This window comes from Phoca vitulina, unplaced genomic scaffold (genome assembly GCF_004348235.1).
Source record: "Phoca vitulina isolate PV1807 unplaced genomic scaffold, GSC_HSeal_1.0 scaffold28, whole genome shotgun sequence".
NCBI lineage: Eukaryota > Metazoa > Chordata > Mammalia > Carnivora > Phocidae > Phoca > Phoca vitulina.
The window spans coordinates 18,041,063-18,053,701 of NW_022589731.1; the positions used below are offsets into that span (position 1 = coordinate 18,041,063).

The 12,639-nt window shown below is 55.0% G+C and overlaps 1 protein-coding gene across 4 annotated transcripts in view; it reads left to right on the top strand.

Moving 5' to 3' along the window:
* The first annotated feature begins 1,025 nt into the window (after window positions 1–1,025).
* Window positions 1,026–12,639, top strand: part of TACC2 (transforming acidic coiled-coil containing protein 2) — a 73,450-nt gene continuing 61,836 nt past the window's right edge. For 3 of the 4 annotated variants that reach the window (XM_032423066.1, XM_032423067.1, XM_032423068.1), the window contains exon 1: window positions 1,027–1,285. In XM_032423066.1, coding sequence (XP_032278957.1) covers window positions 1,218–1,285 — 68 coding nt within the window. In that variant the 5' untranslated portion in view covers window positions 1,027–1,217. Of the gene's footprint in view, window positions 1,286–12,639 lie in introns of all 4 variants that reach the window. The other variant, XM_032423069.1, reaches the window with a different exon arrangement.

Sequence of the window (12,639 nt, forward strand, 5' to 3'; positions counted from 1 at the left end):
TGGGGGCACCCTGATGGGGTGTGTTTAGAATCACAGAGATGGGCCATTCGGTTGCAGGTCACAGCAAGCTGCCTTTTTCTTGGACAGCTAGTGGCTTTAGGGGCCTGGCACGGGCATATCAGCTTGCTTGGCCTCTGGTTAGGATGAGCACTTGCTCAGGGCTTCTCCGTGGAGAATTCTTCTGGTGGCCAAAGGTAGAGTTGCCCACCCCTTAGCAGGCCCTGTGCTGCTTTCTCTCCACCTTGCCCCCCTCCCCCATTGTTGTGAGCAAATTGGAGGCTGGGCCTGGGCTCGCTGTGAGCCCGGAGCCAGGCCCTGGAATCTCCCTGGTGCACAAGCCTCATCCGTCTGCTCCAGGCCTGCCCTCCCCGCCCCCCCCCCCCCAAGGAGGCAGAAGCAGGCAGTGGGAAACCGCACACATACACATCTCGTCCATTTCCCACTGCAGCCTGTTTACCTGCACACACACACACACACACACACACACCCCACCCCCAGGTGTGGGAAAGTCCATTCCCTTCCTCCTGGAGGGATGAGCCAATCGGGGTGAGATTACCCCCACTTCTCTTGGTGGTCAGTCCTGCCGAGACCACCACGCCCCTCCCTCCTTGCCCCCCCCCCCCAGCCCGCCGTGCATTTGCATTTCAAAGCCACACCATGCGGGCGGTCGGGGCGAGGCTGGGGGAAGCTGGGGGAGGCTGGGGGAGGCGGCGCGGGTGCCGAGGGAGGGTCTTGGCCCTCCCTCCCCCGGCCCCGTTTCCGGAGCCTGCGATGGAGCTTTGTGAGGATGCAGGCGTCGGGGCTGCTCGGCGGTGATGACATCACCATGTCACACACAGAAGCCGGGCTGCCGGGGGGGTTTAGGAGCAGCTCGGCTTGGACCACACCGGCGCTCACGCTCACACTCGCGCTCCCCGGGCAGAGCCGCGCGCGCCGGCCGCACTCGCTCGCGCACACTGTTAGGCGCGCGCCGGCCGCACTCGCGCGCGCGCACACACTTCCGCGGCGCTCGCTCCCCGGGCTCCTGCTCGGGCCCTCAGGCGCAGCTCCCCGCCGCCGCCGCCGCCGCCGCCGCCGCCACGGATGCCAGCAGCTGCTCCCATCTGCAGTGCAGCAGCCCCGGCCGCTGGCCGGTCCGCCCCGGCTCCCCGCTGGAGGAATCGCGCCCGGACGCTGGCCCCGCTCGCGGCTAGTGTGCTCGCCAGGGCGCAGCGAGGATGGGAGGGTCGCAGTCCCTGCAGCCAGTCCCAGCCAGCGACCCGAACCTGGAGGCTTCCGAGGCAATGTAAGTGCTCCGACGGGCCAGCCCGGAACCCTCCCCCCTCCTCCCCGGGAGGAGGTGAGGCTGCCTGGGCTTTGTTAGTGTCGCCTCTCCTGATGCTGCGGCAGCCCGGAGCCCTGGCCGGCCCAGCATTCTCGGCAGCCTTGCGCGGCTTTGCCTTGTGGCTGCTCCTTCTAGCATGAGGTGCTCCCTCTGGAATGAGCATCTGGCAGCCCCAGGATAAGGCCCCCCCCGCCCGCCCCGAAGTGGGGGAGGCAGAAATGACCCTCTGGCATTCGATTTCAGTTGTTCAGCAGCCCAGTGCATGTTCCGGGGCTCCTGCCATGAGCATCTTAACTCTGCACCCCCAGCACAGTGGTATTTCCTGCAACAGAACAGCCGGGCATCAACAAGGGCCTCTTGGGAAGAACCCTTGAGTGTGGCAGCTTGGGGCCCATGGAGACAGACCGGTTTAGGGGCAGTCAGTCCCGTGGCTGGGCAGATGGCGTGGATCATGGCTGGTAGACATACAGTCCTCTTAGCCTAAGCATCCACACTCACTCCGGTGAACACTGTCGAGGACAGGGCTGCTTGCTATTATCAGTGAAGCCAGCTGAAGTCTTGTCATTGGTCCACCGTTCGAAGCTGGGCTTGACTGTGCATTGATTCAGGAATCCGATCTTTTCTCTAAACCACAGAGCTGATTTGCCCAGAAGTGGCCTTTATCCTGGATGTGTGTGAGTTAGAATTGCCATTTCTGTATGGTTTTCTCTGTTTCCTTCCCAGGCGTGCCTGGAGGATGGGGCTTACTGAGCAGATCTGGCTACTGGGGGCACCTTTCAGCAGCTCAGGCTCATGTCCAGAGTGGGCCTTCCCATCCCAGCTTACCTACTCTGCTTTCCCAAAGAGAAGAATGTGTTTCAGAAAAGAGTATTTTGGGGGGATTTGGGGGTGGGGCAGTAGGTAAAGTGGTCAGTTCATGAGAGCCATTGATGTGTAGATTAAGAGATGAGCAGGGCTTGGTCTGTGTGTTGTAGTAGGGACCTGGTGCCATGTGGGGCTTCCTCACTGGTCCCCACGCCTGGGCTTCAATGAGGAGCTGTCTCAGTGGGGTGATGTAATGCTAGGCTGAGCCTCATGGTTTTCTCTTTAGCAGCGAACCATAGTTAGGAGCAGGTGTGCACCGATCATTTGTCTTCATCCTTGTAGCTTGGGAAAGCGTCCTCTTACAACAGGAGGCACATCAAGCTGGAGACTTTTTTTTTTTTAATGCCGTGAGCCTTGGACTACGCCTACCGTGTTTTTCTTCCATGTGTAGTATTGTTAGATGCGTGGAAATATGTATCCCCATGAAAGGCTCTAGCCTGGGCAGAAGAGAACAATTCCAGCCTATTTTTTAGAAGTCTCTAAACTGGAAATCAGTGAATAAGTGGGAGTCACCAGCTAGCTGGTGTCAGGATTCACGCCTGTCAAAGAGCGTTCAAGACTTGGAAAAGACAATGTGACCGCATGTTTGGGAAAATATGCTCCTCAGCCATTGGAAATTCAGCTCACCAGCCGCCAACATCCCCGCCTTCTTTCCCTGTCGAGTTAACAAATGACCAGTATTCTGTTGGCCGAGGGCTGAGTTTGGGGGAGATTCTGTTTGAGGCAGAAGCTGCCTTTTGGTAAGGCCCCCAAGGTTCTGCCCTGTGGGGATAGTGGTGTTGCAATAAAACTCCAGGCTGATTGACCACATTGTGCTGCTGGAAGCTGCTTATCGATATTGCATGGTTGAGGTCGTCCCTGTGCACCAGCCTGAGGTGTCTCTCCCCGGAACTGCTACTTGGGCCGTGTCTCTAAAGAGCGATCTTTAGGATAGTCCGTTTACTCCTTCACAGATCCCACTCTCCATCCCCCTCACCTCTTTGTCTTTGGAAATGAAGGGAGAGGGAATGTTTGGGGCTGCTGCCATTCCTAGCAACTATTCTTCTCTAAAACCCCATCTCTGCTGTCTCAATAACTAGGGCTTGTTTTACTAGTACAGAGTTGCTCATTTCTAGTCCAGAGGTTTTAAAACATGTGTTAAGAGAGCACCCCTTTTCTGTACAGGCACAAGCCTTTCATGGTCGTATGTATTTCCATGCACCTAAAAACACATGTGTGTGAGTAGTACACAGCACGGTGCAGCACATGGTCCGTGGAGGACATAGAAGCTTCTGCTGTTGTCAGGGTTGCAGGGATGGAGATGGACTCGGGGTGCACACCTGCGGATACACCACCCATGACACCTGGAAACTAGGGTGACCATTTCTCCTTTTTCTCTGCGGAAAGGTGGGCCTGAGTTGGGCCCATGCGGGAGAGTGAAACCCAAAGACGGGGAGGCAAGATGATTCGGAAGTGCCCGCAGGAATTTTATTTTAGTCCCAGGATTTCTTTCCTTCTGATTTCAGGTTTGGGGTGCCTTTGGGCAGCTTTTGTAGCCCTGGCTGGTAGCTTCACTCTGTACTAAGTGCAGTCCGGTAAGTGGGTGGGGGTGGGGTAGGTGAGTGGGTCTCCTGCTTGGCCAGTAGAAGCCTGGAGGAGCAGGAAGGCCTGTGGTGCTGGGGTGGGGCAGGGGGCTGGAGGCTCAAGCACTGACCCTGCCCTTGCTCCTCCCAGGATGGTCCCCAGACTGCGGCATCGCTTCCCCTAGGGGCTTGTTACGGACGCACAACCTCAGCCCCCCACCAGGCTGGCTGAATCGGAATCTCCATTTTAACCAGAGATTTGTAAAGATGCCCCGTGAGCTGTAGAGAAGAAAGTCTGAGAAGCCCTGAGCTGGCTAAGTCTCTCCGTCCTGGTTCCTGAGAAACTCTGGCCACTTCTCGGGCTGCTGCTTTCCTGTCTGGGAGAGAAGTTCTGGTAGCAGCAGTAGCCCCTGTTTCCAAACAGAGCAGGGGTAGCTGGGAGAGAAGAAGCCCTCTGCAGAAAACACTCCCTTCCTGGCGTGGGCAGCTGGGAAGAGCAGGGAAAGGACAGGAAGTGCTCAAGTGAGCGTGGTCCTGGCTTATTGACCAGACTTGCTCCTGCCTGAGCCCCTGTGTGTCCTTCCGCAGCAGCCCCTTGTGGCTTAGCTTCTGCTAAGCCCAGCAGCAGGACATACTCTACCCTTTGTTGAGTTGGAGCCCCCCCTTTCCCCGGGGCTCCCGATCAGCCAGGGGAACCCATGCCCCCCATGCTCCTGTAGATCAGAGTAAAAGGGCCAGGCTAGGTGGAGAAATGTGAGGAAGCCAGGAGCAGCCGGCCTCGGGGGATGGGGGGAGGTTAAACATGGTGGCGGGTACGCAGTGAAGGTTTTACGCTCCGACTAAGAGAAGGATGTGGCATTTGCCAGGATGGGAGAACTGGATTGGGAGCACTCTGGGGGAAAGTTGATGAGTTTGGGCTGGGGTTTGACAAGCAGGTGGGATGAGAACAGCAGTTGAGAGAGTGGCCAAGGTGAGCGAGAACTCGTGGGCACCACCTCACTGGGGAGCAGACCTCTGCACCCATCTGGGTCACAGATGAGAAAGCAGAGACTTGGTCCCTTCCTTTTCCTGTGGCTCCCGATCCTCTCTTTCTGGGTTGGGGGCTGTTGAGAGGGCCCGGGGACTCTGGCTCAGCCCCACCTGCCTCAGAGGGTTTCTCAGACGTTAGGGGCCTTGTCTGCGAAGACTCAGAAAACAAGAGCACCGGACCGTGGCAAAAGTGGGGACACTGTGTGCCTGGAGATTGCTGGCATTTCAGTAGCTCAGAAGGGGCCAGAGAGGGCTGCTGGAGCTCCTGATAAGAATCTTTCCTTAGGCCTCACTGGATCGCTTTCAAAGCCCTTTATCTTGAGGTGACCCTTGGCTAAGTCATTTCGCTTAAATGACAGCATCCCTAATGTGGGCTGCAGATGTCTGTTCAGCTCCAGGAAGCACATTTCACTTTGGATATTAGCCCTGGACAAAATTAGTAGAGTTTTGTTCCCCCTAACATTGAATAAGCTGCAGAGTTATCCATACAGTGGGAGTTGCAGGAGTCCAGAAGGAACCTGCTGGGTACTTAGTTCAGGCTGCTGTGACAGAAATACCACAGATGGGGGCGCTTCAACAGCGGACACTGATTTCTCACAGCTCTGGAGGCTCTAAGTCCGAGGTCAGGGTGCTGATGGATTTGGCGTCTGGTGAGGACCCTCTTCCAGGTTTACAGATGGTTATGCTCTCCATGCTTCCCTGGCCACAGCAAAAGGAGCAGAAATTTGGTCCTTTTGTGGTGGAGGGGGAGAGGGGAGGAGGATGGTGGAGGAGGGAGAGGGAGTGCAGGGGGCAGTGGGGTGGGGAGAAAGAGAGAAAGAGAGATCTGTCTGTGTCTTTTAAGGGCGCTGATACCATTCACGAGGACTCCACCATCACGATCTAATTACTTCCCACAGGCGCCACGTCCAGATACCATCACGCTGGGGATTAGAGTTTCAACATATGGATTATCTTTGGGGGAGGACACAAACATTGAGTCCATAGCAGGTGCTTTTCCTCGGCTGTCATTCCTAGATCTCTCCAGCATGGCCCCTGTGGCCCTTTACTACTTTCTCTGTGGGGCTTACCTGTAGGCTTTCTCTAAGGTGAGCCGAAGGCCAAGAACATTCTAAGGCCCTCCAGGTAGCTGCCAGTTGTCCGGGGAGTCATGCTGTCCCCCTCTGCTGGGGCACTGGGATGGGGCACCCACTGATGGTAGGGTGAGCAGCCAAGACGGGTGAGCGTTACATCTGGGTCGGTGGAGTCTGGGCCACTCTCCCCTCATTGACCCTCGGCCCCCATCCCCATGTTTCTTTCCACTCTCTATGGCCTCTTTCTGTGGCTATATCTTTGGTTGCCTAGGAACCACTTTAGCCTAAAATATGATTGGCTGTTCTTGCCAGATGGATTGCCTGAGCTGGGGCTGAGTTCCTGGGTAAGCAAAGGGTGTTGAATAATTCCATCCTTTCCCCTTAAGATTAATGATGAGGACTTAGGCATTGTAAACAGTGGCTCCGTGAAAACCAATTGTTCATGGACTAATGCTTGCGTTTCAGATTGGACAGGAGTCTTGGGCGGGCGGGTGGGGGGGGGTGCTGGTTGGCCACGACGAGCTGACTTAGAATTGCTCACACACCCATCCTGCGTTCGAAGCAGTCGCTCAGATGACACTGCTTCTGTTTATATTTACAGATTGACTTTAGCAGTTGTTTCTGGAGAGCAGGTGTGTGCTGTTTGCATCGCCAAACACAGAAACAGCTGGATGCCGCAGTGTCAAAGCCAAGAGTGAGAAGTTCTGCAGCCCTCCGCTGAGCAGACTAGATTTAGCAGAAACTTTCATATGCTGGGTGTTTCCCATTATAGAAATATTATATCCGCTAATCTTCTGAGACAGGTGCTTCCACCCCCATTTTACAGGTGAGGAAACCAAGGTCTCTGGATAGCTTAAAGCAGGGGCTCAGCAAACATTTTCTATAAAGGGCTGAAGAATAAGTATTTTAGACTTTGCAGGCCATATGGTCTTTGTTGCAAGAACTCAGCTCTGCTGTTCAAGTGTGAAAGCAGTCATAGACAATTAGTAAACCAGCATTCTAGTCAACCTTTGTTTACAGAAGCAGGCGGTGGGTTGTAGTTTGCTGACCCACCCCCAGTCGTACAGCTGGTTGGTGTAGTGCTGGGATGCGTGTCCCCTACCCTCATGACCGTATATGAGCCCAGGGGTCCTCAAGTCTTTGGCCTGGGCCACCGTTCTTTGTATCTCTCTGCTCTCCCCAAGATGTCTCTTGGACTTAAGTACTATTACGTATCAAGAACGCCCTGGTTGATACCCTTCCCTCTCCTCTGAGCACCGCACTTACTCAGCTGCTCACTTTGTATCTCTTCTCGGGTTTCTGACGGAGAGCTCGGGCTTCATGTGTCCAAAACTGAACTGGTAACCTTCCTGCTCTCCAACACAAATAACCTATCTACACATCAACCTGGTCCCAGCCCACCTCCCTATCTCAGCATGCGGCACCCCAGCCAGCTAGCTGTTCTACCCAGAAACCTGGTCGTGAAGTCTGCTCTTCTCTTCCCTCTCCTTCCTTCTTCCTTAAACGGACTGGATCATGGCCCTTCCCTGTGTCTGCTTCCCATTGCTTTCCGTCTGAAGTCCTAGCTTCCCTGTGGGGGCTGGCCTCCCACCTCCCCTTGCCAACTGTTCTCCACCCACACTGATCACCTGTCAGCTCTTCGAACGTGCAACGCTCAACTACCTCAGGGCCTTTGCACACACTGTAGGTTGTCCAGAAAGCATTCAGCGCTGTGCTGGCCAGGCTGGCTCCTTCTCTAGCTTCAATCCTCGAGAGCTTTTCCTGCCATTCCTCTCCAGTGCTGTCCAGTAGAACCTTCTGGGATGATGGAAAAGTTCTATAATCTGCACTGCTCAGTATGATAACCACCCAGCCACATGTGGCTATTGAGCACTCCAAGAAACTGGATTTTAAATTTTAATTAAAATCACCACGTCTGGCAAGAGGCAGTTGCGTTGGACAGCATGGCTCTGTAGCCTTCTCTTATGTGAGTTCTTCGTAAGACTCTGCCCATGTGTAGTTATTTGCTTTGTCTCTTTTCACTGTCCTGAGAGCGATCTGTTTGTTAGGCTTGTCCCTAGTATCTCTCAAAGCACTGAGCACGTAGTACGTACTCAGTAAGGGTCTTGTTGAGCGAATACGTGCATGAAGAGATGAATGAGTCTTACCGGCGCAATCAGTCATGGGCACATCTGCCCTGCACTGAGCCGCGCGGAGGGGCCCCGCAGCCAGGGACTGGGAGGGACAGCGAGCGCTTGGCTGGACCTCGGGCGTTAAGGTTCTGCGGGCCCCACGTGAGGACTGGACCCACGGCCGCAGGGACAGCCAGTTCGGTGCTCTGCCTGCCCGTCGCCGCCATGTGGTGGCACAAGGAACCTGCCTCAGTGCTCATGTCCAGAGCATCCCAAGAAAGTGCACTGCAGGCTGCAGCTGATGGCAGGTCAGTCGGTGCCAGCTGGAGCCTCTCTCCTTCCCACGTACACCACTGCCCTGCTGTCTCCCCTTCTCCCCTCCTTCCTCGGCCCTCCTGTGTGGTTTGCTCTTAGTGTGCTCTGCCCCGTGGCTCTCTGGCCATCTCTCGGCTGGTGTCTCTTGCCTGCCTTCATCTCTTCCTACCTGAGGAAGCTGCTCTGCTTGGGTGGACGGGGCGGCTGCTGCCTGAGCTCCAGAGGCTTATGAGGAGGCTGGGGGGTGGCGGGGACAGCAGTGGATTCCTTTTGTTCCTGCGGTCTTAGCCCTTGCAAAGGAGAGCAGCTCCTGGGGCCAGGAAGGTGGGTCTTCTGCACAGGGCCGCCTGTGGCTGTGCACGAAAGTACCTGCTGGGCTGGTGGGCTTCCCAGAGCACGTTTTGAACCTGCCAGCCCTCCTGATTGCGAAGGGTTGTTTCTGGGTTGGCCCCTTCCACGGTTTCCTCTGCTTTGTCCTTAAATGGAGGCAGCAGCAGTCTCTGGCTCTGGGCAGGGGTGGGGGCTCAGTTTGCTCCGTGTCCTTGCGCGGCTGACAACTCAGGCCAACTGTTGGGCCCAGTTTGCTCTCAGCATCCGGGCTTCACTTACTCCAAGGTGTTTGTGGAGAACCAGAGTCAGAGAATTTTAGAGCCGAAACGTCCAGGATCTTAGAAGTCATGGGGAGCCTATTCTTGACAGAGTGTTGTTTCACATCTCACAAGCATGTCATTTGTGAAACACCACTCAGGGCTTTCCTGCTGGTCTTCATTCAGAGTCCAGTAGTCATTTCTGTCTCTTCCCGTTAACTTCGGATTTGCTAAAAAAAATATTTTGAGATGGACTGTATCATTTGATAAGTGTGGATCGGAGTATCGTCCCAGGGCAGTGAAGTAGCTTAGATTGCACATTCTCTCTCCCCAGAGGAAGGCAGTGGATAGTTTATTTGGGGATAAAAATGATGGCCCGTGGGCCCGTGACCGTGGCCTACCCTTGAGTCTTAGCTTGTGTCTTTGCTCTATAGTGTCTTTTTTCCCTGATTCCTTCCATCTCTTCAGGGATGTTCTAAAAATCAGTTTCCAAAGAAGGGGGCTGTTTACCGTGTTCATCCCGAGTGGGAATTTGCTAAAGATATGCCATTTGTCGAGCGTGAAGCTTGGCATCTGTTCAAGCTCGGGCTGCTCTTTGTCTGGGCTGGGGGAGAAAACCCAGGGGAGCAGAATGTCACAGTGAGAGTTGCCCACCTGTGTGTGGCTGGCTCACTGCAGGAGGAGCCGTGTTTCCTGTGGCTCTCCCGGGTAAGCACCGTCTCTAATGGGGATCAGATCTGGGTCTCTGGAACTTCAGGAACAGTCTGGATCAAAGGGGCCCAGCTTCTGAGAGATTCCTCTCTGCCATTCATCAGGGCCCTGGTGGAAGTTGCTAATTGCTAATTGTTCTACTTAGGGGGGCCTGCCTGGAGGGGCTGTATCTTCCAGGAAGAAGGGTAGAGAGGCTGGCTTTACTTTAGGGAAAACATCTGTACACATGTAGGTCACACATGGAATTTCCTGGCCCAGCCTCGATCGGAAGAGGATCCTGGGACTGTGTTGGTTTCCTTTAATGCTCAGGGGGAGAGAGAATGGCCCGAAGGCACACTCTGGAGGGCAGGGCTGCCGGGAAGAGAAGGTCCTCACAGCATCAGCCCCCAAGGGACTCTGCTGTTGGGGAAGCAGGCAGAGGGGATGGAGAGCAGAGTGTGAGGCAGTGGGCCGGGAGTGCAAGGCCAGTCCACCCTTGTGGCGGAACAGCCCGAGTCTAGTGGGCATCGAGTCTTCGAGTGCCAGTGACTGGCAAAATTTGTAAGTGCTAAATGGGAAGTTTTGTGACCAGGAGCCTAGGGTCTGAGGGGGTGACCCTGGGCACAGGTGCCCCTAGAATGTTCCTTCCTTAGAAGGGCTTTGCCTGTGGACTTAGCCAGGCACCTTTGGTCGAAGGCGCAGAAACAAACCCTTCAGAGTAACTCAAAAGACAAGAGGGTATGTGTCTCCTGTGACCGACAGGTAGGATTCTTCCAGGGATAGTTCCCAGGATGGCTTTGGAAAAAAGGACCCCTCTCCCCCTCCACACACACACACAAAAACCAAACCAAAACAAAACAAAACAAAAAACAAACCTGGAAAAAAACTCAGAACCTAAAGGTATAGAGTTGGTGGCCTTTAGAATCACTTTCTTTGATGTACAACGGGGGACCTACCCCTGGGGCTGCCTGGGGCGACCCCTCTGACCCGGCGCCTCCACTGCTGGGGGAGCCGGGCGCTGCCGCCTCAGTCGCGGGAGGCAAGCCTGTTCCGGGGACAACTCAGGTGTTTTGACACCTGTAGTGAATATTTTTAGTTACCAGGGCAAGGCTTGAGAGAAGTGACCTGAAGCCCAGGGACGGGGAAGGGGCAAGAGGAGGAGGAGGACAGTTGTGCCTGGCTGGAAGCTTCCAGCAGTGTTTTCCTGGGATTTTTGCTGCCGATGCTGTCTGATGCTAGGTAGAGGTGGGCTCAGTGGGCAGGGACTCCAGGTAAGAAGGGACAAGGTGTGCTGTGGTGGAAGGTGGTGCCTGAAGGCGCTGTCTGTGAGGATGAGGGCAAGCAGGGCTTCAGAAATGGAGAGCGTTCGTGCCCGACGTCTGTCACGTTCGACTGTTCCAGTAACAGATGGCGGAAGAGCGTGTTGGAGCCAGCCCCTCTCCGGGACGTAGCTCTCAGCACCCAGCCTGCCTGCACAGTCCTGGGGCTGCCTCCAGACGCGGGGGCCACCTCGAGGTTGAGCTGGCTCCCATGCAAGGACAGCGGGCAGGGGGCTGAGCGGAGGCCGTATCTCTCCCTCCCGCGCGGGGGCCCTGAGCCCTGTCCCTTCACGTGGCCTCAGTGGACTAGAGCAGGGTTCCGTCTCCTCACTGGATGGCCGTGTGGCTGTGGGTCCGTGTCTGCGACCAGTGTAGTTTAGATGGACCAGAGAGCCGGGCGGCATTGGGACTAAGGGGGTGCCTGATGAACTGACCCACTGCTCCCAAGATAAAGCGGGGAAAGCGTGCTCGGGTCACCACTAACCGGCCCAGCTCCACTGTGAGGAACAGCACAGAGTTCGAGAGACCACCTTGAAAAGCTGGCGGACCGTGGCGCTGGCTCAGTGCCAAGCTGTCCTAGGTTCCTGGGCATGTGGCTTTGCCAGCTTACTCTGTGCACGTGGAGCCTCAGTCATGACATCCGGGCAATGGGGTCAACACGCCATCCCCCTCCCAGTGGTGAGAGATTCTGCAGATAGGGAAGAGGATGCATGCTCATGTTGGGGACGCTGCAGAAGACACGATAAAGGTTTGTGAAGTATTCTCCTCGCGGGTTTTTGTTTTTGTTTTTTTAATATAGCATAATTCCTAGTGAAGTCTGGTGAAGAAAACCCTGAAATGCTGACACCTGGTGCCAAAGGATGCATTAGTATCACTCCCCGAGGAAACCCCTTAGTGCCTGTGAAGTGGAAAAGAAGGTGCTAAACCTCAGAAACCAGCCTGTTCGGATGGGCTTTCTCAAATAATGCACTTTCCGTCCCTTGTGTTCACTTTCCTGGCTTTACACGGTGCATTTCCCAATGTATGCTCGAAATAATATTATATTATGTTATATTATATTATATTATTATACTACACTATAATACGTGTGTTTTATTTGTAATTTCCTGAATACTGTTTTTCTCCCACCTCCAAATGTGACCACCTCTTCCAAAACTCGGGGCTTACACTCCTGGCTTGGTGTGTGGAAGGGAACCAGAGGTATGGGGGTGATGGGTACAGGCTTTCCTGGAGACACTATAAATTACCCAAATCTCAGGGGCCCTGGGAAGTATTGCCCTCATACCCAGATGTAATATTTGATTGGTAAAAAAAAAAATATTAGATGGAATCGGATCAGTCAGGTTGTAAGATAGAAGAGGCCAAAGAGGCAGAATGATGGCTGGGCCCTTTGTACCTTGGAGGCCACTGTGATGCACAGACACAGGGACTGGCCTGCAGGGAGCTCACGGTCTACTGGGGGAGGCCGATGTTGTACACCCCAAACATGCACATGGGTGTGCTAGGCACGGGGACGGACACTTTAGCGTTCAGCGGAGATGAAGTAATGGAGGTCTGCATGGAGGAGGGAACATCTCTGCTGAACCTTTCTGAGCAGGTATCTGCTGGACAGGAGGGCAGCCAGGTAGAAGGAACAGCAGGAGCCAGTGCAGACGGGCCGGAAAGGGCCTGGAGGGCCGGTGGAGGGCAGGGTGTGGGGTTTGGCTTGAGTACACGGAGTGAGAGCAGGGACCAGAGGGAAACTGCAGGGGCCAAATCTTGAAAG